Here is a 25931-nt window from a genome sequence, read left to right as displayed (position 1 = left end):
AAACAAATGAATATCCAAAATATTCCTATAATAGCATATCCCCTATAAATATTATATACAACTTGTTTTTATTTTATTATATATTTCTTCATATAAATAAAAATGAAATAAAAATAAATTTATTCCCTAAATCAGCTTTCTACCTAAACAACAGCTATTTTTATTATATATGGAATTTACCCGTTTTTTTATAAAAATAGGATATACAAAATTTTATATCAATGAATACTAGCTTATATATTTTCTACCCCATAACAAGAAATGCAAAATAAATAAATACCCATATGTATATAGAAAAACATCTCATCCTTTCTTTGAATTTTATTATTTTCTTTTTTTAAAGTGTATTTTATATTTTATTAACAATACTATTTTTTATCTATATTTTTCAAAACTTCAAATAAATAAATATTTCAGGGTTTACATTATTCTCACCCTATCCCAATATTATTACATAATTCTAAAAGTATTTTTTTTTTCAATTTTAATTTTCATCAAAATTTATAGTATTCTTATAAAATTATGAACCGTTCATAATATTTATTTCAACCCTAATTTATAGCTTATATGATATTATATAAAAATAATGTCATGACAGCTATTGTTGTAACTCCCAATATATAGTTACTATTTTTAATTTTGTTACAGTTTTTTTTTAATCTTTATTTTTGGATAGACAAAAAAAATTAATACAATTTATTTCTAAAAACTGTGTATATATTATTTGTTAAATAAAATAATTACAATAAATTTTTATGGACAAATAATGATACTTATTATATACCTTGATTTATTCTATAGTATATATAAACAACCACAACGATAAAATAAATATACACATGGCTAGCTGAATAATAAAAAACATGCACATGAAATAAATATATACATGGCTAGCTGGATAATGAAAAACGCACACACACACATAATGAAATAAATATGCTTTGATATACACCGAAAACATACAATGCGTTTTTTCCACTCGTTTCTTTATCACGCCTTCAGAGAAGCATATTTTTGTTGATACCCTTTTAACTCTTTACGTATTTCTTCAATTTTGTTTTTTTTTTCTTCCTTTTCTTTTTCTAATTGCAAAATAACTTCCGATTTATATAACTGAAAATTAAATTCGAGTTTTTCCTTTTCTCCTTGTTTTAAAAATTTATTATGCTCTATATGTTTGGTTTTTAAATGGCTAGCTAATGTTTCAGTAAGCTGTTCATATTTTATATCTAAATCTGAAGATATTTCTTTTATTTTATTTTCATAATTCATATTATTTGTGTCTAATTCTTTTTCATATGCTTTATAGTCACTCAATAATACTTCAAGTTTGTCTTGAACATTTTTTTTCTCTTCTTTAGAGGAAATTAAATTTATTTCAAAATTTTCAAATGAATTTTTAATAGTATTTATATCATTTTGAATAACATTATCAATTAAATTTTTTTTTTCATTTATTTCTTTACATAATGTGCTTAAATTTTCTTCCAACTCTTTGTACTTTTTTATGATATTGCTATCACAACATTTATCGTTTTGCTTATTTTGGAGTTTTATATATTCTTCATTTAATAAAGAAATTAAATTAAAAAATTTTGAAATCTTAAAAAAATTATTTCTTTCTTCTTGTAATAATTTTTCTGATATCTCTATTAAGCTTAAAAGTTCCGATTTTTTTTTTTCATTTTCTTCTTTAATTTTATCAATATTTATTAATTCTGTTTTCAATTTTTCAATATTACATTTAGAGCTACTTATAGATATATTCCCTTCTTCTATTTTTTTATTTAGTAAGTTAGATCTATTTATTTTGTCTAAATTATTTTCTTTTATTATTTTATATTCATTTTGACAATTAACTGATTCTATGTCTTTTTCTTTAAAAATTTTTATATTATTTATTAAAGTTTCACTAACCTCTTTCACTATTTGTGAAATTTCCTCATCTTCTCTTTTTTTTTTTTCGCATATTTTTGTAAGATCTTTTAATTTTAATTCAAGTTGTGTGTAATTATTTTCATTTATTTCTTTTTTATTTTTTAATTCATTTATTTTATTTCCTATTTCACATATTTCATCAGATAGTTTATTATTTTTTTCATTTAAATTTGAATTAAAATCAAATAATTTTTTTAAAATATTATTATTATCTTCTTCTAAATTAGCTAGCTCACTACTAACTTTTTTTTTATCGACTATCAATTTATCAATTTCATTATTTATATCTTGTATGTCTTTTTCTACTATATTTAAATTTATAGATGTTTCTTTTTTTTCACTCATTTTTAAATTACAACATTCTTTTATATTTTCAAATTCTTTTTTATAATATTCTATATTTTTTAGTAGCTCTTTATAATTTTTTTCAATATTTTCTTTTTCTTCGCTTTTTATTTTTATATTTTTTATAAGATATTCATACTCCTTTTTTAAATCACATAATTTATTTCTAATGTCAATAATACTGTTCTTAACTTCTTTTAATTTTTCAGTCTTCTCTTTTATAAGCTCATAACATTTTCGATATTCATTTATTTCATTTTCTTTCACTTCTTTCAATTTTAATTTCATGTTATTATTTTGTTCAGACAAATCAGTAACTATACTTTTATATTTTATAAATATATAATTTAAATTTGTACTTGTATATTCAAAATAATTTTTTATTACTTCTTCTTCATTTTTTAATTCATTATCTTCAGACTTAATTATTTTTTCTAATTCTTCTGTCATATATTTTAAGTAAACATATTTCTTTTCAATAGTTGTCAATTCAAACTCACTTTTTGATCTCTTTTTTAGTTGTTCACTTATTATTATACTAATATCTGTTTTAATATTTTCAAATAATTTTATTTCATTTTCTTTTTCTCTATTCTTATATCTTTCATCAAGCAAAACTCCCAACTGGTCTCTCGTCCTTTTCCCCTGTCTCTCCATTCTTACTTCTTTCTACAAAATCTTTTCACTTTTTTCTGATTTTTATTTATTTATATATTTTAAAAATGGAAACTTACCTTATATAAATTTCCCACGTACAAACACGCTGAAAAAAAATGCACAGCAAATAAATACAAATACGTATGATTAAGCACAAATAAGTATGAACAAATATGAACAAATATAAACAAATACGAGCAAATACAAATAAATATAAATATATATAAATGACATAACTATGTTTAGTTTTATTTTTTAACACTTTCAATCTAGCTTATCCATTTTTTATGCCATATATATTATAAAGACGGTGAAAAAAAATATTAATTTGTGTGTACATACTATATTACAAACGAAATAAATACGTCACACACTGAGCCCTACAAAATGATACACATCCAAATTGCATCAATTTTTTGCAATAAAAAAGTGAAGTAAGCATATGAAATTTTCAACAGTTCGAATATCCTTGTAAAAGTTTGCTAAGCATATAACTATGTAAAAAATTGTTGCAAAATAAAAATCAATATATTATAATATTATTAATGAATTAATTAGTTTATGCGTTTTTATACCCGTAAAAGTTGAGGATTGTAATATTACACATAAATAAATGTATATGTAAAATTATGTACAAAAAAATTATACATGTAATATAAATATATTGATTTCCAAAATATATCGATATTCTATACAAAAGCACAAAATAGCTATATGCATATATGTATACAAACAATATGTCAAAACATAAAAAATAAATAAATAAATAAATGAGCATGCTATATTTTATTTTAAAAAATTTTAATTCATCCATTTTTTTGTCTATTTCTTTTCGTTTTATCCAATTTTTTTCCTCCAAAGAAAAATCTCTTGCTTCTTAAAATACCGTCTTTCTTCCTCATCAACAATTATAAGATTAATATAATATTTAACAGAAAATTTATTTTGAATATTTTTATAAGTTGGAGTTAAATCAAATCCACTTAGGTATAATCTAACTGGTATACATTCAGATTTAGTTGGTGATCCATCCATAATTTCATATTTTGATAAAGTTGATGTTTCTGTTACACAATTTCTTCCAATACCTGATGTTTCAATTTTTATAATATCTAATTCCATATGTTTTATTTTTATTCTAACTAATAAAAAATAGACTTTTCCTACTACAACATCTTTTAAATGATATTTAGATTTATCATATTCAAATTCTATATGTAAACAATCTTCAATCCCTACTTCCATTTTTATTGTATTATTTATTTCAGGAGGTATACAAACATTCTGTACTATAAAATCTATTTCTTTTTGGATATTCCCTGAATAACCTTTTATTATATTTAATCGAACAAAATATCGTAATTGTGCATTCTTACCACAATAAGATTCATATTGTTTATCGACAGATGAAAATTTCCATTTAAATTGTTTACTTTCAATTAAAAAACCTGGAGGTTCTAAATCTTTAGATATTGAAAAAAAATCATAAGAATTGGATTTATCATTTAATATATTTATTTGACCTATTAATTCTAATTTTATTCCATAATGTTCTATTTTTTTTCCTGGTTTTAATGTTATTGTTGCAACACCATTTATATCTTCACCGTCTGAAAAAATCGGATATTTTTCTCCCTTCTTATCTTTCCGCAAAAATGAAAACTTCCGTCCTTCTTCGGCATCGATTTTTAAATCTATAGAGCACACACTTCCAAATATGTTAGCTAGCTAAAAATAAAAACAAACATAATTTTCACACATGTATACATAGATTATTTATTACACAATTTGTAAATACACATATGTATTTTCACTTTTTTTATCAAACCACAAAAATGTACGTTTACAAACTTGTTTTACATGCATACGTACCATTGTGTTTGTCGTAACTGAAATGAAAAAATTTTAAAGCAAAAGAATATTTTTAATTCAAAATGAAATTAAAATATATGGATCAATTAATAATTCCCATTATACTAAATAGTTATATATCCTCTTAGAAGGTTTATAGAAAACTAAAAAAAAAATAATAAAGAAATTCCCGTCAAAATTCAAAGTTCTTTATGATACAAAAAGACCTTTCTTTTTTTCGATCTTCAAAATGTTATACATATATAATTATTTTATCTAAATCTTAGTTGTTAATTAGCTGTACTATTTATATCATTAATTACGAGCCATCGATTATGTTGAAATATGATGATTCACCAACGCTTGTAGTAATATGGCTATACTCTTCTTACAAATTGTTTATTACGCCTATTTTATACCATTTAAGTGATATATTATTTACCCTTAAGCTTATTTTGGGGTTTTAAAAATATTTTTCAATAAACTTTTTCCCTCTCACGCTAAGTCAAACAAAAAGTATATCAATTCACTAAGCATTCAATGCAATATTATTTATTCAAAAATTTATGTATTTATTTTGTTTTATCTTCTTACAATACTAAAATTTTAATTGTTTACTTCGCACACTCTAGCTAATATATTATACAAACACACATACAATAATAAGCTATTCTTTATTCTCTTTTTATTTTAATAATTTCTTTTTATTTCTCTTCAATTATTATATAATCATTAACTAATTATTCAGAATTTTCACTTTATCTTCTGTAAATTATAATGTACCCATTACCTATTTAACATATATTTTTTATTTTGTGTGATGGGGAAGGGTTTGCTTGTATAATATTATTCGGCTAATATTTCAATAACATTTTTTATTTACATTCGTATTATATTTATTTTTTAAATATAAAGAAATACCCACAAAAAAAAATTATGAACTGTTCATATTTTTATTCACTTACAATTTTATTCTTCACAATGTTATATGAATTAAAAAAAAATTATTTTTTATAAATAATCCAATGGTCATAATTATTTACCCCTTTTTGTAGCTGTGCATAATTATTATTAATATATAAAAAAAGATAGTCATGGTTTGGTTTGTATTTATTTTGTTCAATAATCTAATATCCCACTATAAATACTATCTCATACTATCTCATATTAATCCGTATTATTTCTAAAAGCCAAAAATTATATTACAAATAATTTATGTCTTGTTCAGAATTTTTTTTTTAAATTGATCTAAAAAATGTATAATAAAAAAAGCTACCTACACACTATCTTTACAAAAAGTGACGTTATATTCAATTTTAAAACATAGGTAATGGTAAATAAAGTATAACAAATATAACATAAATAATGAGGCATAATATATCGACTTAATCACGAAATATTATGAAATAGGGTATAACCATTTTATAGTTAGCACCTTCCATAAAATAAAAAAAGACTTTAATCTCCATACCCATTTCAAACATAAGGTAATGCTTTTTTAAAAATATAAATCTTCGTTAAATTATTATTTTTATACTGTTATTTTTTAGAAAATGTTTTTAAAAAGAAAAAGGAAAAAATTAAAAATTAGTAAATATGCACACATATAACTATTATAACATCATCGAAAAATGAAGTTTCAATGTAAATATAAAAAGACGGAAAACATAAAATGAAAATAGTATAATGAACTAACAATAAATAAATAAGCACGGAAATATGCATATGTGGCTAGTAATTAAATTATAATACACATGCATATAAAATAACAACAAAAAAAAACTAAATAAATCGGCATTAAATTTAAAAAAAAAATAAGTCGTATATATAATTCTTCGTTTTTTGATTGCCAAATATTATTTAAAAATCCGGATAACATTTTATCAATATAAATTTTTAATTTAATTTAATAAAATAATATATATCCACAAACCAAATCTGTTACAAATATTATAGCTTTACAAATTTCCCACCATAACCCAAATTTTAAAATTAAAATACTTATGGGAACAAAATAATAGTCAAAAACAAAAAAAATTTTTAATTCTTATTCATATTCTATAATTTTACACAAATATAATACAAACAATATGATAATCCTTACAAATTTGTTTTTATCTCTCATCTTTTTGTTTCGTATGGATTAGCATATGCATACTTTAATTTATTTAAATCCTTCAAATTACTTACATAAACATTTTTCTCGCATAAGTAACAAAATGTTCTTTTCCCTTTTTTTTTTTTAATATGATTTGTACTAACCCATTCAGTAGATCTGCATAAAAGTAGTAGTGTCGTAAGGGATGATGATAAAAAGAGAATATTCCGACCGACTGAAATAAATTTATTCTCTACTCTTGAAAAAAAAGTGAACATAACAAGCTAAAAAAAAAAAATTAATATTACCATTTCTATAAAATTTGTTCATTAAAAATAAATACACATTCATATCATGCAAAGAGGAATATATAAAACATGCATCTGCATATTACTTGAAAAAAGGCAACTGAAAAAAGCATAAATTTAATCGCTGTTCTTATTATAGCTCCGTGACTATCCAAATTTGTTCGGCATACTTCATAAATCAAGTTATACTTATCTATGTAATACCGCAGGAAAAAGTATAGCGACCCCAAGGGCAGAATGAAAGGAACGGCAACGCTGCAATGGTTGAAAAAGTTAGCAAAAGCAAGTGAAGTAAAGTGTAAAAATGGATGAATAAAAGATAAAAATATACTACTGTCATAACGACCAAACGGTAACTCGGCTTAAATTTTTCCATACCTAAAGGTTAATATTAAGGCTAAAATCGTCGTGTTAAATCCATACCAATAGCCAAAATCAAAAGTCCATGTACTTGTTTCTTTTTTTGTTAATTTTTTGATTATTGATCTCACTGTTAAATTGTAAAAAAAATAAAATTATGAAAAAATTAGGAAGTAAAAATTGTTAGGGTAACTGGTAATACACAATTAACATTTTTTGGTCTTACTTGAAAACTGAGGAATTTGTAATAACTGATTTGCGCACGTCAAAAAACAACAATGAAGTAAATATCTCATAGCAAAAAAACCACTAGAGTTAAATAAGTAAGCTCCTAGACGTGTCGACCATTGCCCTATTTCATCGGAATACACAATCTTCAAAAATAAAAAATATATAACCATTAATTGTGAACTTTGCAGATAAATTTGCAGATAATGAAGTTAGCTTTTTCTTTACCTTAATTATCGAACTAAGTGGTGATAAAGATAGTAATGGAATAAGAATTGTATTTAAAATTAAAAAAATAAAATTTCCCTGCAACACATATGTGTGCTCGCTTGATTTCCGAATAAACCCAATTATCATTGACACTCCAGTGATTAAAGCAGGCTGGATTATACTATTCACAAAGATAACAATAAAGGGAGTTAACCAAGCTAAAAAAAAAAAAAAAAAAAAAAATTTCATAAAAATGACATACAAAACTTACTAAAATAATAAAAATACACACAGGTAAACAAACTTACATGTTATGATAGCACTGATGTTTCCTGAGTTGGGGTATTCGTCCCTATATTTTTTAATCATTAATTTTAAAATATTATCAATTGAAGTAACTGTTAAAATAATAATAGTATTAGCCAATACTAACAAAGCATTTAATATAATAAAACGAGCACATATTTTATAACTATGATTTTTAAGGTTTTTCCATATTATATCATAATTAGGAGGTGCATTGGATATAACCCATTTATTACGTTCAGTAAAAGGAATGTTATGAATACAATCATGAACTGATTTTGTATCAATAAATGAAACAAAACATACACCTGTTGATTTTTTAGGAGTCTCATTTTGTACATGATAAAATTTGATTAAATGCTCTTTTAATTTTTTTTTCCAATGACTTTTTTTACTTTTTTTAAAAAAATATAATTTATTAAATATATTTTTTGTAGTTTTAAAATAATCTTTATCTTTATTTTTTTTAATTTTAATAGAAAATTTATTTTTTTCTTTATTTGAAAATGGTCCTAAACCATAAAATATCATTTCATTATTACTATTAATTAAATTTTTTTCAATATGAAGTTTATATGGATAATTTTTATCTGCAATATTTTTATTATTCATTTTACTATCCTCTAATTCATCATCTTCATCTTCTTCACTTGATTCTTTAGAATATATTTCATGCTCATCATTACAATCTTCTCTTTTATGTTCACTATCATAATTACTATTCTCATCATAATTATTACTACTATAATTTAAAGAATCTTTTTTTTTTTCATTTATATTTTTAAATCGATTTCTATTTGAACTTCCTATAGTATCATTATTATCAATATTACCACTTCCTTTTATATAATCTATATATTGTAATATATCATTACTTTCTGTATTAATACGGATATCATTTTCACATTTATTATTATTAGTCATACCATCTTGCTCCCCATTACATCCATCATCATTTGGTGTTTCACTGTCATATTTATTCCTCAAATATATTTTATTATCATCAACTTTTAAAATGTCATCACATTTTTTACCATCTTCACATTTACTTCCATCAATATTATTACCTGACACAGATTGATCCTGAACATTGTTAGATACTTGTACTCCATTATTATCACATATAGATAGAGTAGAATCTTGTGTCTTTTTATTTTTACTTAACAAGCTTCTAAAAAATATTCTTGATCTTCCATGTTTAGTACTTTTTTTCTCTTCATTCTCTTTAAGTAATTTTAAATTCTTTGTTGCATTAAATATTTTTTTTTGTTCATGATAAACTATTGAATAATCTAATATAAGATATGCTGAAACAACTTTATTATTTGTTAAGTTACAAAAATATTTATATATTTTATAAGCATTTATTTCATTTTTATCTATATGTGATACCATAATAGTAAAATTTTGTGGTAAAAATTTTTTTGTTTTTTTTTTATTTGGCCGTATTTTTCTCCATAATAAATATATAAATGTATAAGATATTGCACTATATATTATTGTAATAAAAAATAAAATTGTCAATACATTAATATCTGATATCTTACCAGCACTTATATAATTAAAAAATGATGGATTATTTAAATTATTTCGTGGTAATGATAAATATAAAGGTAAAACTAAAAATATTCCTAATATACATAATGAAAATATAATATTTCTATTTGCTTTTAAAAAAAATAAATAATATTTTATTTCCGTATTAACAATTTTGTCATCTTTTACATTTAAAAAGGTTCGAAATTTATTTTCTTTTTTATCTCCCCCTACTGGGGAATCTTTCTCTAATTTTACATTCCCTTGAACTTTATTATTTAAAATGTATATACTATCACTTATTTTTGTTTCATCGCGTGTTTTCCTCAAATATAACCATATACAAACACAAATGGCAAAAAACACAATATCAAAAAAAAAAGCTATTAAAAAATCTTCTGTCTCATTTTGCATTTTCCTTTATTTATTTCAACTCATATATCTTTTAAATAATTATGTATATTTGAAAAATTATCTTATATTTCTGGATATCACAAAAGTATCTTCTTATAATATTGGCTTTGTTTGTTCTTTATACATATTATACTAACTCGTCAAGTTGTACATATACACGTCAATTAACTCTTCCGCAATGTTTGTAAATGCACTTTTGCAACTCTTGTTTAAAAGATTTACTTTTTCAGGAACACAACTCTTTCCCTTTCTATATAATTAGTATTATTTTATCAACTTAGTTCAACTATTTTATATTAAATATAGTTAAATTTATACTGACACTCATAAAGTATATCACTAATTAATTAACTACTATTTTACTAATTGGCAATTTATTTATTTTTAAACTTATTAGTACTCCTATTTATTATACTAGTTCCATTTATTCTAAACATGTATTTTTTTTTTCCTACGTATTCATAATAATTTTTTATATTTAACTATTTCAAATGTAATATAATATTTTTATACTATACATTTTATATAATTAATAAATATTGTGTTACATATGGCATTTTTTACTATATATATATATAAAGTGTATTTTGCATAATACATAAAAAATAACAATTTTATTAAATTATTATTTCCCTTATATTTTTTTTAAATGAACTATTTTGTTTTATCGTGTAATTTATGTATATTTATAATTATATAAAAAATGGCATATAATTTAAATTTTAAAACAACAAAATGAAAAAAAATAATATAAAATAATATCACTATTTTTTTTTATAATAACTTTTTTTTTCGCTTATTTTTTTTTGACAATTTTTCACGTATATTTTAGTAAAATAGTAAAATCCCTGTATTGCATTTTTTATAAAAAATATGTAACATATATATATATATATATATATATATATATTACTCTATAATATATATATTATTTTTTCTTTATATATTTTTTAATCTCCATTGTTTTATTTTTTTTTTTATAATTATTTATTATATTATTTTTTTCATACATTTTAACAGTTTTAATAATTTTCCTCACCTTTTTTAATCTATATATTTTTTTAAGTAATACATAATATACCATTTCTAATTTTCTAATTTTCTAATTAAAATTATTATAATATAATAAAAAATACTTACATTCTTATATGTTACATAAAATAAAGCACATCCATATAATATATGTCTTGTACTTTATATATTATTTACATATTCCTATTAATATGCACTCTTTAAATAATAAAATCAAAAATTTTATATTTCCCCTGATTAAACTGTTGTAAAGAATATATATTAAATCTATGCACAAATACAAAATATACATATTATTTAAATATATCTCAATAAAACTATATAATTTATTTCATACGATAATATATAAAATGCTTAAACCGCTCATTGATTTATAGCAATATACTCCCACTCTCACCATCCCTATGTCATACCTTACAAACTAAAAATGAAGTTATGTTACATGACAATGTAACGTCCTGAAACTTTTGATTTTACAGTATGCAAGCAAAACAACAAAAATTTGCATAAAAATTTGCATAAACATTTGCATAAGCATTTGCATAAGCATTTGCATAAAAATTTGCATAAACATTTGCATAAGCATTTGCATAAGCATTTGCATAAAAAGTTGCATAAAAATTTGGATAAACATTTGCATAAGCATTTGCATAAAAAGTTGCATAAAAATTTGGATAAACATTTATAAAAATTGCAAATTGAACTAAATGCATGTCTTTCATTCTTGCTAACATATCTAGAGTTTTAAAAACTATGCAGTCACTTGTTCGATTGTCATACTAATTATTATATTGTAAAAAGTTATATCATCAAAATCGGAAAATATATCTAAATAAATATCTATTCATTCATGAACAAATAATAGTACAATCCTTTATATTACTCACTTAACAATATGTGTAAATACTAAAACATAAAACGTAATAAATGAATTTTGCCATATTAATAATTTCCATTAATATGATACACTAATATTTAAAGACATTATACGAAATCTTTTCATACGTTATTTCAAAATTTAATTAAAAGAAATAAAACATCCGTTAAACTATATAATGTATATCCTTTTTAATAATTCTATTATATGTTGTTTTTTGTGATTAAATTGTGTGGAAAAATTCACAAATACAAGCATAAACATTATTTATAATATATACAAAAAATTGTATAAAAAATATAAGCATATCATAATCCTATTTAAATCCTCGTTTATTACTATTTTTATTAAAAAAAATTTAAAACATGCTCTATAATTAATTATATTTGTATTATCAAAATGTGTGAATATTTTATTCTATTAATTAGTCACGTATTCCCACGTCTAAACCATTTTAAAGAGGATGTAAATATTTTCTTACTATAAGTTTTTTTTTTTTTTTTACAAACATAAAATTATGATTCCTATACATACACATACATTCTATATAAATGAGTAAACAACTTTGATCGTCTTCTTATGACTGTTACTAAAAAAATAGGAAATTATATAGATATTGTCTTGACTTTTTTTCCGTAATTTATATTTTGAAATTGCTCAACTTTTTAGGTCAACTAATATCAACTATATATTTATTTCTAAAGTTTTATTTTTTTTATATTAAATTTTAAAATATGAAAAGGAACAAATAAAGAGCTCAATAAAAATTTTAAGTGTACGTATATGTGTAATAAAAAAAAAAAATTATCATTTATATAATACCGAAATATGATACACCGTCATACAGATTACCTTTATCCAGCTAGCTATATTTTATAATAAGTTCAAATAATATATTCTGAATGGTCATAATTTTTTCTATATGATCTTTCAAATGTGTGCAATATAACCAAATATGTCTGAACATTTTCTTTATTTTATATTACCATGTCAGGAAATTTATTAATTTGTATTATATTTTTTTTTTATATTTTTCACATGTGTGTAGATATAAACTTTTTTTTTGGGTAAACTTATTAATAAACTTAAAATAAAAAAAAATTGAAATAATTAAAATGCATGGAAAAAAAGACTACATATGGAATAAATCTGAATATATAAGTAAACATATGCATTAATGCATATGATACAACATTTTATATAAAGACATAATTAGGCATACATAAAGACCATACTAATTCAATATTTTTTAATTAATTATATTTATATGATATGCTATTAAATTATTACAAAAAAAATACATTCATATTTAAGCTAGTTATTACTTTTGCCCTTATACACAATATTGCATGTGCAAAATGAAATGAAATTTGTTACACAACAAACAATATGTATAGAAAGATTACATTTGCAATAATGTGTAATACGATTTTTTTGTATTTTTATTTAATACGTGGATAAAATATGCGAGCATGTTGCATAAGTAATACACGCATTATATATACATATCAATACATTTGCATATTTAATTAGTTATATAATTACTTTTACATACACTTATACGCATTTACTAAGTCTACATAACTCATAAATGTACTAGTTCCTTGCGCGGAAAAAGAGTAATTTTTTCATCACCAATAAAATTTTTTTTCATTACATTGTAAGACTTCTATTTCCTACTTGACTATTTTTTTAATTTTCCCGTCTACATTTAAGCATGTTACTTATTTTAAGTTTATGAACTCTTGAATGTTTCAAATAAAACAATATATGAACGAATATAAATTGTTTAGAACTTCAAAGCCAATCCCAATAGGAATGTTGGCAAAATGAGAATACTGTTGTATACTCTTCTTTTATGTATTTGCTCTGGTTTCACAAAAAGCCAAAAAGCCCATAATTTTGATAATATAATAAAATATCTTAAAGAAATAAAAATAATACCACAATATATACCAGATCAGCTAGAAGATAATATTCAATTAATTCCACCATATTTAGTATATAAATATAAAAATAGGATATATTATATACATAACAATGTTGATATATATCCCCCAGGTGATTCAAAACCAAAACCAATTTTTCCAATAGACCCAGAAGATGTAGTTGAATGTAATCATAATAATCCAAAGAATCCAGTTGACGAAGATGAAGATGATGACGATACAGTTGATATAAACACTTTTGTCGTTGATAATGAGACAGGTATGTATGTACCTAACATAAATATAAATGGTATCGATGGACAAACAGGAATAAATGCCGAGTTTGAAATTCCAAAAAATAATCAAGTTCCAACAGAACATAATGGACCTACTGCAATTATAAACATAATTATGGGAGAAGGATGCACTAACTATTCATTAGGAGAAATGGTAGATATTAAAGAAAATAAAGAAATTTGTAAAGATATTCAAACTGGATTTGAAATATTTTATAAAGATGATATATATGATTACGAAGAACAAACTGAAAAGACACCATCACATAATATTGAAATAACTGATTTTTATACCTTTTTAAATGCTATACACATTTTATTTCACCAACATGAATATAATAAAAATTATACAATAAATAATGTCCCAGTTAATGATGTTAAATTATTTATGAAAGAAGTATATATTAATATTCACAATTCTTTAAAAACATATATATTATTTTCCGGATTAAATTTTAGTGATTATACATATAGCCCAAAAGAATTTTCTATAGATACATTATTAAATGACTTTTACCATTTAACTAATGATTCAAATGATAATATGAATGGATCTTTTGAAAATATAGAAAAACTACTAAAATATGTGGCAACATCAAAAAGTAGATTAACAATAAAATTAGTAGAAAATGCAATTAAAAGTTTTTTAGATGAACATAATTTAATGGTTTTAGATATAAAATTATTAACACACATTTTTTCAACCAATAGAATATTAAATTATAATGAAAACGATATTATTAAATATGCAACTGATCTAGTAAATATTTCTGAAATAGATATATCTCCTAGAATTATTTCAACAGTCTTTATATATCTTATACAAAAAATAAATATCTTCCCAATGCCAAATTATCCTACTTTATTCGAATATGGCAATGTTTTGTTTTTAGAAAATAATGATCTAATAGCAACGATAGAAAACATATACAATAAATTTTTCAAGCATTTTTATAGACATGGAAATAATACAAACAAAGGTAAAAATAATATGAGTCATGAAACAATATTAGATACAATACCATGGGCTAAACAAATTTATTCAAAATTTAAAACCACCTATGATTTATTAGCATTTAAATATGGTGCAATATTATTTTATAATTCTTATGTAAATATAATGGACTATTTAAGTAAAAATAAAAATATTAAAACTATTATAGAAAAAAATAAAGCAAATAATCAAATAAAAAATCTAGATCAATTTTTAAATGAATTAATAAAGCTATTAAAAATTGCACCATCTGAATCAGCCACAGTAAAAGACTCAAAAGAACCATTACCAGTATTTATAAGTCTAAAAGATACAAACAGACATAATAGTAGAGTTCTTTCTGATGATTTTGATGAAGATGATATTGATAGCCATGAAACATTAGAGGAAGATAATGACACAACCGATCAAGACAATAAATATTTTAAAGAACTAAAAATAACTGTTGAAAATGAATTAATAAGTGAACGAAAAAAATATGTACTCGAAAGAAACAAAGAAATAGAAAGACAAGAACAACATATTAAAAAAGAAATAGACGACATAGATGCAAAACATGAATTAGAAACACAAAACTTAGAAAAAGATGAACCACAAAAAGAAATATTACAAGATGAAGAAATTGATAGACAATATGAAGAAGGTTTAGAAGAAGAAAAAGAAATTGATAGACAAAGACTTATAGCTTTAGGAAAAGATCTGGTTAAATCACCATTAGAAAAAGACACACGTTATGATAAAGTTTACTACGAAATAGCACTTAAAAGTTTAACAGCAGACCCTGATGAAGCTTATGGTAGAGTTATTAAAGCAGGAAATGATTTTATAACTAAAACAGAAGAACAATTTGAGCAAATAGTCTATAGATTAAAAGAATCTACAGCACCAAAATATCATGAATTAACAGTTGAGGTTAAGAAAGCTCTTGATAAAAGTTTTAAAACATTAATAAAAAAAATAAAAAATAAAGAAAATATAGCCAAATCAGATAATCTAAGTAGTTATAAAAAAGATATAGAATCTTATTTAAATAAAATAACAAAAAAAAGTTCTGATGGTAAATATTATATGTGTGTAGGAGATCTTATGACAACCAAATATAATGAATATAGAGATGAACTTATGAAATTATGTGATAAAAAATTTTATGCCAATTTTAGAAAAAGTTTAAGTAAACATTATTTAAAATTGATGAGAGAGTTTAGAATAACATTAAAAAATGCAATAAGATTAGCACAAGATCTTGCAACTACTTATGATCAAAATGAATATATTCCAAAATTTACAAGCATTTATACAGAAAGAAAAACATTTTATAAAAATAAATATAAAGATGATCGACGAAAAATATCAAAATCTCTAGATGAATCATATAGAAGTATGTTAGACAAGGATCACAAACTAAAACAAAGAACTATTAATAAAGAATTGCAAAAAATTAAATTACATCTTATAAATCATATTAATGCTGCAATGACAGAGTTATATAACACAACATATACAGAATTACAAATTGATAAAACATATATATTCAAACAAATCAATGAAATAAGTATAACTGTTAATGAACTATACAAAGACAATGAATCTCTAACCAATACACTTACAAGTTTAGAAACGGATTTAACAAATATTCCAAATTTTAATAGTAAAAATTTTACAGGAAAAAAAGATACCGTAAATAAAAGAATAACTAATGTTAAAGAAAATATTAAAAAAAATGTAAATAAAATTAACCAGTTTAAAGATAAATTTAATTCCCTTTCCAGTCAACATGATATTGTCATACAAAAAATGAATACTATACATGAAATTGAAAAAAAACTTAGATTATTTAAATATGAGATTGAAAAAAGTTATAAAAAGGAAGTAATAAGCAAAGAAATAATTGTAGACGACTTTACACATCTAAGAAGAGTATATAAAGTAATACAAGAAACTATCTTAGATTTATTTAATGAATTATATGATATAGAAAATCAACATAATGAGCTTAAAATTGATTTACAAATATTAACAAACAATTATAATGATAAAAAAATACAAGTAGATGCATTAGAAAAATTATATCAAAATCAACCAAACGCAAAAGAAATAAATATAGAACCCCTTGTCTCACAAAAAGCAGAATTAACAAAATTAGAAGCTCAAATTAAAGTAATACAAACAAATATAGATAAATTAAAAATTAAAAGAGGAATTATATCTAATGAAGTTAATTTTATAACAAGTGATAGTGCACGTAATCCACCACATACTATTAATTATTTACAAAAATTTCCTTTAGATCCTTTTATACGAACTAATACATCTTTTGAAGATTTTATGGAAGATCTAATTATTAACTTAGAAATAGATAATCAAATCTATCAAAAATTTATTAAAATTATTAAAGGTTATATAAGACGGGTTCCAAAAAATGCTATATTTTCATTTAAATTTTTAGAAAGCCAAAATAAAAAAAAAATTATTAATGAAAAATATTATCAAATTTATAACAAGGGATTAAATATATTTATCAAGCATTTATACGGTTTCTATTCTAATTTACAAATTTATATTGAATCCAAAAAAAAAGTACTCACACCTAATCTGTTAGCTGAAAGTGGAGCCAAAACAAACCTTCTATCACCACAACCAACTTTAATTGCCTATTTAGAACGAAATATTATTCATATTGAAAATGTATTAGATAAGTTGAGAGCAGAGGTGTACATTCCCGATGTTAGTTACATAATAACACAACCAGATTACTTTTTAAAAGAAATAAAAAATGAAGATACACAAAATGCAGCACTATATAAAGATTTAGTAAATAGTTATACCAAATTAAAAGATATAGCAACTAATATAAATACTGTTTATGAAAAAATGTGTACATACGATAACTATTATAAACATGCATCTGAAAGAATATTACGATATAGGGCATCACTTAAATTCTTTCATGAAGTATCAGATAAAATATATTATCTAAGTTTTAAAGAAGAAAAAATAAGGACAGCTTTAGTAGATGGGAAAGTAGTACAAGTTGATAAATATGGAAAACATATCAAGCCATTCTCTATGTTACAATATGTAGATAATATAGTAGAAGATGTATATGATAAAGATAAATATTTAAATGTAATAAAAGAAGAAACTATATATCCATTCCCTTTAAAACCTTTAAAAGATATATACATATTAGGTAAAACATTAAAATATAACTTATTACGTAATAATCAACTAAGTGAATTTAAAACTTTTGTTAAATCTAAAATGTATACCATCATTGAAAAGAGTGACAATAATCCATACATATTTAATAAAGAAGAATTAGCCAAATTAAATATAATTAAAGATATAGATACCACAAATAATAAAACAAATTTAATTGAAGGAAGTTTACAAAATTTCTATTCACATTATTCAGACATCTTTCAAGGAATAGATAGTCACATTCCTAATATGATTGAAAATACTATTAATGATCTTTTAAAAAAAAAAGGTATAACTTATACTGCCTTATTAGAAATTATTAAATATTTAAAAAAAAAACCAAACATTTTAAGAATAAAAGAAATTATAGTATTATGTGAAAAAATACTAGCCAAATCAAACTTACATTTTATCACTCCAGATCAACTAGCCTTTTTTATTGTCTCTATATTAGAAGGATTTGATATTAAAGTTTTAATGACAAATGTAAAAAGAAATGACAACAAATCAACCATTATGTCTTATTTAAATTTATTAAAAATGGATCATAAAAAAGATGTAATCTTGTCTAATTATGTAAAAGATTTTATACTCAAATTTTTAAAACCAAAAAAAAGTCATACACAATTAAAATATAATCCTAAGTTATATGAATTTTTACAAAGTTTAAATAACAGTTTAGATGGAAATAATAAAATGTATGAAGCATTTAAAAAAAAAAATCCAGACTTCAACACTCAATTATTAAGTTCAATCAAAAATAGTCTTGATGCCTTTTTAAAATATTTCATTCCAAACATATTAGCTACACATAATATTCAAGGTGATTTCTTTGCATTTGATGAATATAATAAAAAAGAAACAGAAGTATTTTTATTTGATAAGGTTGACTATACTAAAGATTTTAATAAGTTGTTATCAGATTTTTTCTTTTCAATAAATTCAGAAGTACGGAAATTACATAATGCTCATATAAATAGTGTAGATTTAAATTGTCTAAAGGAACATCCTCATTTTAATTTTGCAAACATTATACCTAATATAGATGACAATAAAATAAATGAAAATTTTCAAAACTATATGAAAACAACTAATACTCATAATATACAACCAATAATGGTTTTATTTAGATTATTTTTTCATCCAAAAAATAAAGACTTATTTACATATTCTAATGTAATTAGTGTAGTAGAAAAATTCTTTGCATCTGAACAATTTGATAATGATACTAAAAAAATGATAGGAAAACTTGTTTACTCATTAATGGCTAGATTATCTTTTATAGTTGTTTCTTATTTAGAACCCAAAATCGAAGATGTAGTAGATGGTATTGATATTAATCTAATGAATCTATTCCATACTGTTATTAACAAAATGATATATACACTTTACTGTAAAAATGATAAAAAATATTTAGAACCATTTATTCCTACTACTATGATTAAAAATGATAAAGTATTCAAGTTAGATGCATTAAAAATATATAATGAATTTATAATGTCTTTACCTGATCAAGATAAAAGATCTGCAATCAACTTTTTTCAAACAGATTTCCCACATGTTGCTTCTACTATTATATCTGATGCACTTACTTTTGTAAATCATCATATGGAAAACAAACCAGGAGTATATCACTCAGATGAATATGTTCAATTAGAAACATTATTCAAATTTAATTACAAACTTTCTAGTAATCAAAATTTATATTATGAAAATTTTGATGAGTTTATTCAAAAAAAACCAGAATTTACTAAAACATCAAATTTATTATTAATTAAAAAAGCAGAATATGATCATTCAAATAATAATGTTATATATAAAAATGAATTAAACCTTGAAGATATAATCGATGAAAAATCATTTGGATTATTGACAGAAGAACTATTTAAAGAACATCTAACTATTAAACAAGTTAATGATAGATTTACTGATATTATGAAAAAATTAAAAGTTTTAATGCCTAAAATGCATGTATTTAAAGATAAATTAGAAAAATCTGGAAATACTGAAGTAGAAAAAGATATATATGAATATATATATAAACGTTTTAAAAATTTAAATATATCTTACTCAGTACAAGGTCTAGTATATATACCTATAAAAAAATTAATAGATTTTGCCTTATTTCCAAATGTACTAGTTCAAAATGTAGATGCAGATTATATGACTATGCAATTAGAATATAAATATAATCGTTATATGAAATTTTTAGATGAATTATCTAACTGTTTAATAGATATTTATTATTATAAAAAAAATGATAGTTGTCTACGTTTTGGTAATTATACACAAAATGAAATCCAAATTGAACAAAAAATCCTAAACCTAATGCAAACTCCATTTATTGAAACATTAGAAGGCAATCAAAATAATTATATATATAATAAATATATATCAGAAAATGATGATATATTTTATTACTTCATTAATAAACTCTTACCAAATAATCAGAAAATTGATAAAGACAAATTAAATATACACATATTTAAAGTTAAATATTTTGTTCTTGAAATTACAAAATTTGTCATTAAAAAGGTTTTATCAACAATGCCATCATCTTATCTAACAAAAATGACACATGATAATATTAACATAAATATTGATACAATAATAAATAGTTTACATTCTCTCTATACAAAACATAATAAAACAAAAGTAAATGAACATCAAACAACTTCTACCTACACACATACAATCGGTTCTATAATCCATTTTATGTACAACGCTAGTGATGATCTACCTGATTTTGAAATCTCTGAAGATCTAAAACCAGAAGAATTAATTGTAAATCCAGCAGATTTTGCAACTGAAGATGATTATGATGAATATGATGAAGATGCTGATGAAAAAATTATTATAAAAACAGATCTAAGTGAAGAAGAAAAGAATGACAAACGTGCTGTTATGATTGGATTAGAAGGAAAACAAAAAGTTAAAAATATTAAATATTATTTAAATAATTATATTGCTGAATTTTTATTAAATAATAATATATCATTTAAATATTTATATCAATTTATTCAAAATCTAGACAACTTTAAAGCATATTTACCAACCTTATCTGAATTATATATTTTTGTTGATAAACATGTTAATATTATCAATTCTATTTATAGTTCCTATTATATTCCATATACACAAACAGACACTATCATAAGTATATTCGTTGATACCTTTAAGGCACTTGGCTTAGATATATACTCCGTTTAGAACCCCAATTATCCATCTACATACGCTATATATGCTTAATAAATCTATATTTATTTTGCTTTGAACCAAAACAAGCATATTGCTTACACAGTTTTCACTTTTTTTTAACTTCATTCATTAGTATATCTAATTTTTTTTATACATTGCTTTATTACATTTTTGATTGTTGTTTTACAAAAACATTAGAACAAAAGTCTCATAACATGAACACATGAATTAAATTCATAATGAACAAAAAAAAAAATATATAAACTACAAAGCATAAAATATAAAGTATAAATTAATAAGCATGTGGAAAGGGAAGCCCTTTTCTATTTTTTGCCTCATGTAGTTTAAATTATTTATCAAAATTGCTGGTGTTATGACCTTTTGAGTTTCATCAGTTCTCTTCTCTGCTTTCGAATAAAAGATTTTCCTCCGATATTTTTTTCTGTCTGTAACTTGGTATATTTTTTAATACACCATTGTTTCATTTCAGTATTTTTTTCAAATAATTGTAAAGTAGATAAACATTTTTTTGGTCTTCTATTTGATGTATGTAATGATTGAGATTCTTTTCCCCCTCCAACTTTTATTTTGTCATCCCCATTTATTAATGTAGCTACTTGAAAAAAATCAGGCATTTTTTCATCTTTTTTTATTTTATTATATTCATTTTTTGTAAATAAATTTTCATGTTGAATTAATTTCCATTGTAATTTTAGTTCATCTGTTTTTTCAGGTTTTTTCATATATCCCCATTCACTTAATGAATTTTTTTTTGTCTGTTTTTCTTCTCTCTTATTCCTTATAGTATCATTTACATAATCAAGAACAGATATAGGTTCTGCGCTAACCGTTTCTAAAATATTAAAACTTTTCTTTATACTTCCCATTCGGCTGTTAATTTATTTTTATTATATTATTTTTTTTTTGCTTTTTTTAAATTGCTTTCACTATTGTAACAAATATAAACGACCTTTTCAATCCAAGCACTGATCAATTTATATGAAATTGTAGGATTATTTATTATGTTCATTGCATTTGCTATTTTTCTATGCCTGAACTTTCTATTGTTTAGATAAACTACAAAAGTTGAAGCATCAAAGAGTAGCAAACATTAAATGATAATAGACTACTATTAGCCATCTCAACTTATTTGCGTTTTCTATGACGCATTTTTTTACAATTAAAAAATTTAAAATTCATACAATAAAATGATGTAAATAAATAATGCAAATAATAAATAAAAAAATAAAGTAAATATAGCAAATAAAATAGATAAAAATTTTTTTTTAAAAAATAGAGGAATAAAAAACCGAAGAATTAAAATTAAAAAATATAAATACATATATATTCAAAAAAATATAAGCAATACCCCAAATAATCACCCCAATAAAATTAGTATACTATATAAACAGCGGTATACAAAAAAAAAAAAAAAAAAAGTAAAATAATAGAATATTTGCATATTAATATGGCAAATATAATAATGTCAAATTGTTATTTCCTCTAAATACATATTTTTAGAATGTGGATAAAACTGTAAAAGAAATAAATTTTTTTTCTCGGAAAATTTTGGACTGTAACAAGTTTTAACCCCCCCCCCCTCAACAATGTAAATATATAAGTAAATAAACACAGTGTAAAGTTTTTGTATTAACATTTTACTTATAAAAAATATATACATATTATATAATCCCTTTTAATACCTAAACATATCTATATATCTTTTGCATTCCCCTTTCAATGTAACATAAATATGCATGAATAAATTTCTGGCGAAGTTAATATTTGCCCTTACCTGTTTTGTAACAACAAAAATATATTTTGTAAAATCAGTGAAACATGAAAATCGATATAAAAGACATCACTATTTTTATTACATAGGAACTCATGTTAAAAAAAATGACATAAAAAAAAAAGAAAAAATTAATACACCTATATCCAACAAAATTAACATAATTAATAACAAAACAAATATATATTTTATAAAAAAAAATCCATTTTTATTATTAAACAAGCCAAATGAACAATCAGAATTTATATATGAAAATTCTGAACAGTCAGGTAAAAATGATATAATAAATAATAAATTTCTTAGTAGAGATTTTGAAGGAATACAAGTTTTTCCAACGAAACAAAAAAATGAAGATGATGAACAAAACCTTAAAACATCATTACCATCTCGAGAATTTAAACCAAAAAGAAGTTTAGGACAAAATTATTTAAGAGATCAAAATATTATAAAAAAAATGGTGCAGGCAATCGAGCTGGAAGCTAGCCAATTTGTTCTTATGAAAGAAAAAAAAAAAAAAATTTTATTAAAATCAAAAAAAGACAAAATAAAAAATGAAACAGATGAAAATGATAAACTAAAAATAAATGAAAATAATTGTAATTCTAAAAATATGGAAAGTCTTAAAAATTATGGAAAAGGAATAATTGAATTAGGATGTGGGTTAGGACAATTAAGTAAATATTTATTTAAAAAATATAAAAATATGACAGCTATTGAAATAGATAGTCGTGCTTTAGAAATTATTAGTCGAACTATGCCAGGATTTGATTTTATACATGATGATGTTTTACAAATTAATTATAAAGAATTATCAATAAATAAAAATACTAAATTATCAGTTATTGGAAATTTACCTTTTTATATAACATCACAAATATTATTTTGTTTATTAGATTTTTATAAATATATAGAACAAGCTGTTGTAACTATACAATATGAAGTAGGACAACGCATTGTAGCAAAACCAAATGATAAAAATTATTCTATCTTAAGTATATTATTTAGTTTATATACTCATCCATATTTATTATTTAAAATTCCAAGCACTGCATTTTATCCTGTTCCAAAAGTTGAAGCAGCTGTTATGAAAATTATTTTTAAAGAACATAATATTAATTGTAATCTATTATTTTTAAAACAAGTATTAAAATATGCTTTTCAACAAAGAAGGAAAAAATTAAAATCAAGTCTAAAGAGATTATTAGATATGTATAATATTCAAAATGTACCACCAGAATTTGCTGATTTACGTCCACAACAATTATATCCTGAACAGTTTGTCGAACTTACTAACATTTTATTTCCCTTGCAGGATTACCCCTTTGATCCAAACATTCAGACAAAGGTCTGGAGAAAAGAAAAACACGGTGAATAGCAAAGTTAGTCGAAAAAAAACTGCATATTTATTACACACGCTGTACATACTATGCTCACATGCTTAATAAATTTAAAAAATTTTTTTGTCATTTTTTTTTGCCACTATTGTGCATATTTTTCACCATGTCTACTTCCAAAGAAGGCATGCCATTTTCACAACTTTCTTTTTTTTAAGTATAAAAAATGAAAAAAATAATTAACAATCCTTATTTTTCTATATATAGCAAATTGCTATGCTAAATATCCCCAAATTAATGAAAGACATTTTTCACATATACTATCACATGTGACATAAAAATATATGCATATTGTTCTTTACAAAATTGAATAATCAAATTGTTTAAATTAAATTCAAAGATAAACAATTTTACATTCAAACTATACAAAGAAATAATCTGTATTGTAAAATATAATAGAACAATACAAACTATGGAACTATAAAAAAATATATATTTTATACACCATATAGTAACACACAATTTGTTTATAATTATCAATAGTTTGTTGTAAATTCAAAAGTACTAACATAATTAAAGTGTACATATATATGCATACTGTGTGATGCATCCATGAACATACAATCGCTGAAAATGTTAGCCTACTTAGGATTAAATAAATATGGCATATCCATCAATATATATATATATATATATATATATACATATATACATATATACATATTTGTAAAAAAATAAAACTTTATCAGGAAAATTTTCCCACTATTCTTTCTCAACTGAATTGCATATATTTATTTTCAATTTTCCTCATACCTATATTTATACACGCACATAAATAAAATACGACTTTACAATAATCTATAAAAAATTATATAACATGTATGAGAAAATGTTTTTTTTTACAAAATATAATACATACATATGATGCCTAACATATTTTTTTTGGTTACTAGCAATTGTGTTGATAATGCATATGATATTATTGCTATCGTTTTGATAGTTCATATTATTATGCATATATATATGTA

General features: G+C 22.2%; 6 protein-coding genes across 6 annotated transcripts; 2 read left to right on the top strand and 4 right to left on the bottom strand.

The window, feature by feature from the left end:
• Positions 1-990: 990 nt before the first annotated feature.
• Positions 991-2940, bottom strand: PVVCY_1406540 (conserved Plasmodium protein, unknown function; the record flags this gene model as incomplete). Its single annotated transcript, XM_008624380.1, has 1 exon — positions 991-2940. One exon carries the CDS (start codon positions 2938-2940, stop codon positions 991-993), a length of 1950 nt encoding a protein of 649 aa, XP_008622602.1.
• An 837-nt stretch (positions 2941-3777) lies between these two features.
• PVVCY_1406530 (vacuolar protein sorting-associated protein 26, putative) lies at positions 3778-4815 on the bottom strand (the record flags this gene model as incomplete). Its single annotated transcript, XM_037634920.1, has 2 exons — positions 3778-4668; positions 4813-4815. The coding sequence occupies 2 exons, from the start codon at positions 4813-4815 to the stop codon at positions 3778-3780; spliced, it is 894 nt and encodes a 297-aa protein (XP_037490958.1).
• Positions 4816-6912: 2097 nt separating this feature from the next.
• On the bottom strand, positions 6913-10251 carry PVVCY_1406520 (conserved Plasmodium protein, unknown function; the record flags this gene model as incomplete). The annotated part of the gene is made up of 6 exons (XM_037634919.1): positions 6913-7173; positions 7284-7452; positions 7576-7687; positions 7784-7931; positions 8014-8213; positions 8304-10251. The coding sequence occupies 6 exons, from the start codon at positions 10249-10251 to the stop codon at positions 6913-6915; spliced, it is 2838 nt and encodes a 945-aa protein (XP_037490957.1).
• Positions 10252-13989: 3738 nt separating this feature from the next.
• Positions 13990-21789, top strand: PVVCY_1406510 (osmiophilic body protein G377, putative; the record flags this gene model as incomplete). The annotated part of the gene is made up of 1 exon (XM_008624383.1): positions 13990-21789. The coding sequence occupies one exon, from the start codon at positions 13990-13992 to the stop codon at positions 21787-21789; it is 7800 nt and encodes a 2599-aa protein (XP_008622605.1).
• Positions 21790-22148: 359 nt separating this feature from the next.
• PVVCY_1406500 (rRNA-processing protein, putative) lies at positions 22149-22664 on the bottom strand (the record flags this gene model as incomplete). The annotated part of the gene is made up of 1 exon (XM_008624384.1): positions 22149-22664. The coding sequence occupies one exon, from the start codon at positions 22662-22664 to the stop codon at positions 22149-22151; it is 516 nt and encodes a 171-aa protein (XP_008622606.1).
• Positions 22665-23534: 870 nt separating this feature from the next.
• Positions 23535-24944, top strand: PVVCY_1406490 (apicoplast dimethyladenosine synthase, putative; the record flags this gene model as incomplete). The annotated part of the gene is made up of 1 exon (XM_008624385.1): positions 23535-24944. One exon carries the CDS (start codon positions 23535-23537, stop codon positions 24942-24944), a length of 1410 nt encoding a protein of 469 aa, XP_008622607.1.
• Positions 24945-25931: the final 987 nt, after the last annotated feature.

Source organism: Plasmodium vinckei (assembly GCF_900681995.1).
Source record: "Plasmodium vinckei vinckei genome assembly, chromosome: PVVCY_14".
Taxonomy (NCBI): domain Eukaryota; phylum Apicomplexa; class Aconoidasida; order Haemosporida; family Plasmodiidae; genus Plasmodium; species Plasmodium vinckei.
Note: the sequence above shows the minus strand (reverse complement) of the source record. Positions and strands in the feature narration are given on the sequence as shown.